The following is a 1,936-nucleotide window of genomic DNA, read 5'->3' on the forward strand; positions in this document are numbered from 1 at the left end:
CTGGTGGTGGTGGTGGTTCTGTTAAGTCTGAGATTAAGTGTTCGTCTGCTCAGCCGTTTGAGCGGGAAAACTCGACTGCTACTTCTGCTGTTCTCGCTCATACTGACGGTGCTCGGGGCTGACTCAGCGCTAGAGGCGGGAGACACGGGGAGCGAACAGGTGGTGGTGGTGGCGGTGGTGCTGGGGTTGGCACGAGATGAGGCGGTGGTGGTGGTGGTAGTGGTGGAGGTGGAGGATGAGGATGGTGACAGTGACGATAGGGGTATGAGTGGGGTAGGGGTACTGTTGGTTGTTACAATAGTGTTGGAAGGAGTCGGGGTAGACGGGTTGGTTGTTTTTGTTTTTGTCGTTATAGTTGTTGTTTTTGTGGCGTTGAGAGGAGTGGGGATGGAGGCCTCAGTGGTTGTAGCAATTATGGTGGTAGCAGCAGTAGTAGCGGCGATAGTTCTCTTGTCTTTCGTATTAAAGCACAATTCATCAGCCCGAGCTTGAAGAAAGTTCTTTTTATTACAGCAGCTCTGACTGCAACAAGTAGGGGTGGTAGTAAGACTGTCAGAAACAAGGGCGAGGGCGGCGTGAGTAGCGATATTACTACAAGTACCTCTCCTCTTCGCCTCTTTCCTCCCTGCAGTCACCACCAACGTCTTGTTCCGGTTCCGAGATGCGCAGAAGTATGCGCGAACTCTCCCTGAAGTGGCAGTTAATCGGTGCCCGCCAGGTAATCTCGGCGCCACGCGCTCGGCAACATCCAGGTCCCCGCAGTGTTTGCTGGCCAGCTTACCTGGAGAAAACATGACTCTCCACTTTTTTTCCATCCTCCTCCTAATTCTTCTTCTTCTTTTCTTCTTGCTTCTTTCCGAAAGCTCCTTCTTTCACTTTTTCCTTTTTTTATTCTCTTAGCTTGCTCTATTTCTCTATGTCTATCTTTTTCGACGTGGTTGTTCCTACAAAGCGAATGGCTGGGCTTTGTGGACAAGATTTGCTATCTCTCTGTTTGAACATAAAAAAGAGACAGACAAAAAGAGAGAGAGGGAGTGAGATAAAAGAGAGAAAGTGGGAGATACAAACAAACAAACAAACAAGACAGAGAGAGGAGGGAAGTCTTGGGGAAGATTGAGGGGGGGGGAGGGGGGGACTGGGGGTAAGAGCAGAAACCTGGTTCCGGTTCAAGTCAAAACCACCGTTAGCAGATGCCAACAATCACAAGCGATATAGGCGCGGCGGTGGTCTGGTCGTGGCGTATCCCTGTGTGTCTGCCCGTGCGTCTGGTAAGTGTACGTCTGGCGTCCGCTACAACCCAGCCCTGGGGTTGCCGGGTCCTGTCCTTTCCACTCTCCCCTTCCCTGTCTCTGGCACTGACACTCACAGACACACGCGCGGCCTTCTCCCGCCCCTCCACACACTCGACCTGGAACTTCCTGTAGGCCAATGCCAGGTCTTTGTGCTCCGGGAAAATGTCACCGTATCCGCAGAGTACGCTCCTGTGGCCGGGAGAAGGAGGGAGGGAGGGTGGGGAGGGGGAAAGAAGGAGGGAAATAAACGGAAATTAAAAGGAAAAACTAGTGGTCATTCAGAAAATTGTTTTTTAAAGTAATTACAAACGGAATCAACGAAGAAAACAACAACAACAACAACAACAACAACAACAACAACAACAACAACAACAACAACAACAACAACAACAGCAACAACTACAACACCGACATCAACATATACGTGTTTAAAAACATTTAACTCGAATTTTATGGTTCACGAAAATTAAACCAAGAACAGGAAGTGAGATTTTTTTAAAACCACAGTGACCGGTTAGGATCGAGTGTTAGGCCACATGACCACCAAAGCGGAGATTGCTTTTTTGTCAGGAAGAGGCAACTCATTCTGTTCGTTTCCGGCGAACGTGAACAGGTCGAAGGTTAAGAAACACAAGGCGGGAGTA

General features: G+C 49.4%; 1 protein-coding gene across 1 annotated transcript; it reads right to left on the reverse strand.

Annotated features, from left to right (window-relative positions):
• Position 1: 1 nt before the first annotated feature.
• Positions 2–1,477, reverse strand: LOC106013036 (cell wall protein DAN4; the record flags this gene model as incomplete). Its single annotated transcript, XM_013087723.2, is given in 1 exon segment — positions 2–1,477. A coding segment is annotated over 1 exon segment (814 nt), but the record flags the coding sequence as incomplete, so codon positions are not given.
• Positions 1,478–1,936: the final 459 nt, after the last annotated feature.

This window comes from Aplysia californica, unplaced genomic scaffold, assembly GCF_000002075.1.
Source record: "Aplysia californica isolate F4 #8 unplaced genomic scaffold, AplCal3.0 scaffold00629, whole genome shotgun sequence".
Taxonomy (NCBI): domain Eukaryota; kingdom Metazoa; phylum Mollusca; class Gastropoda; order Aplysiida; family Aplysiidae; genus Aplysia; species Aplysia californica.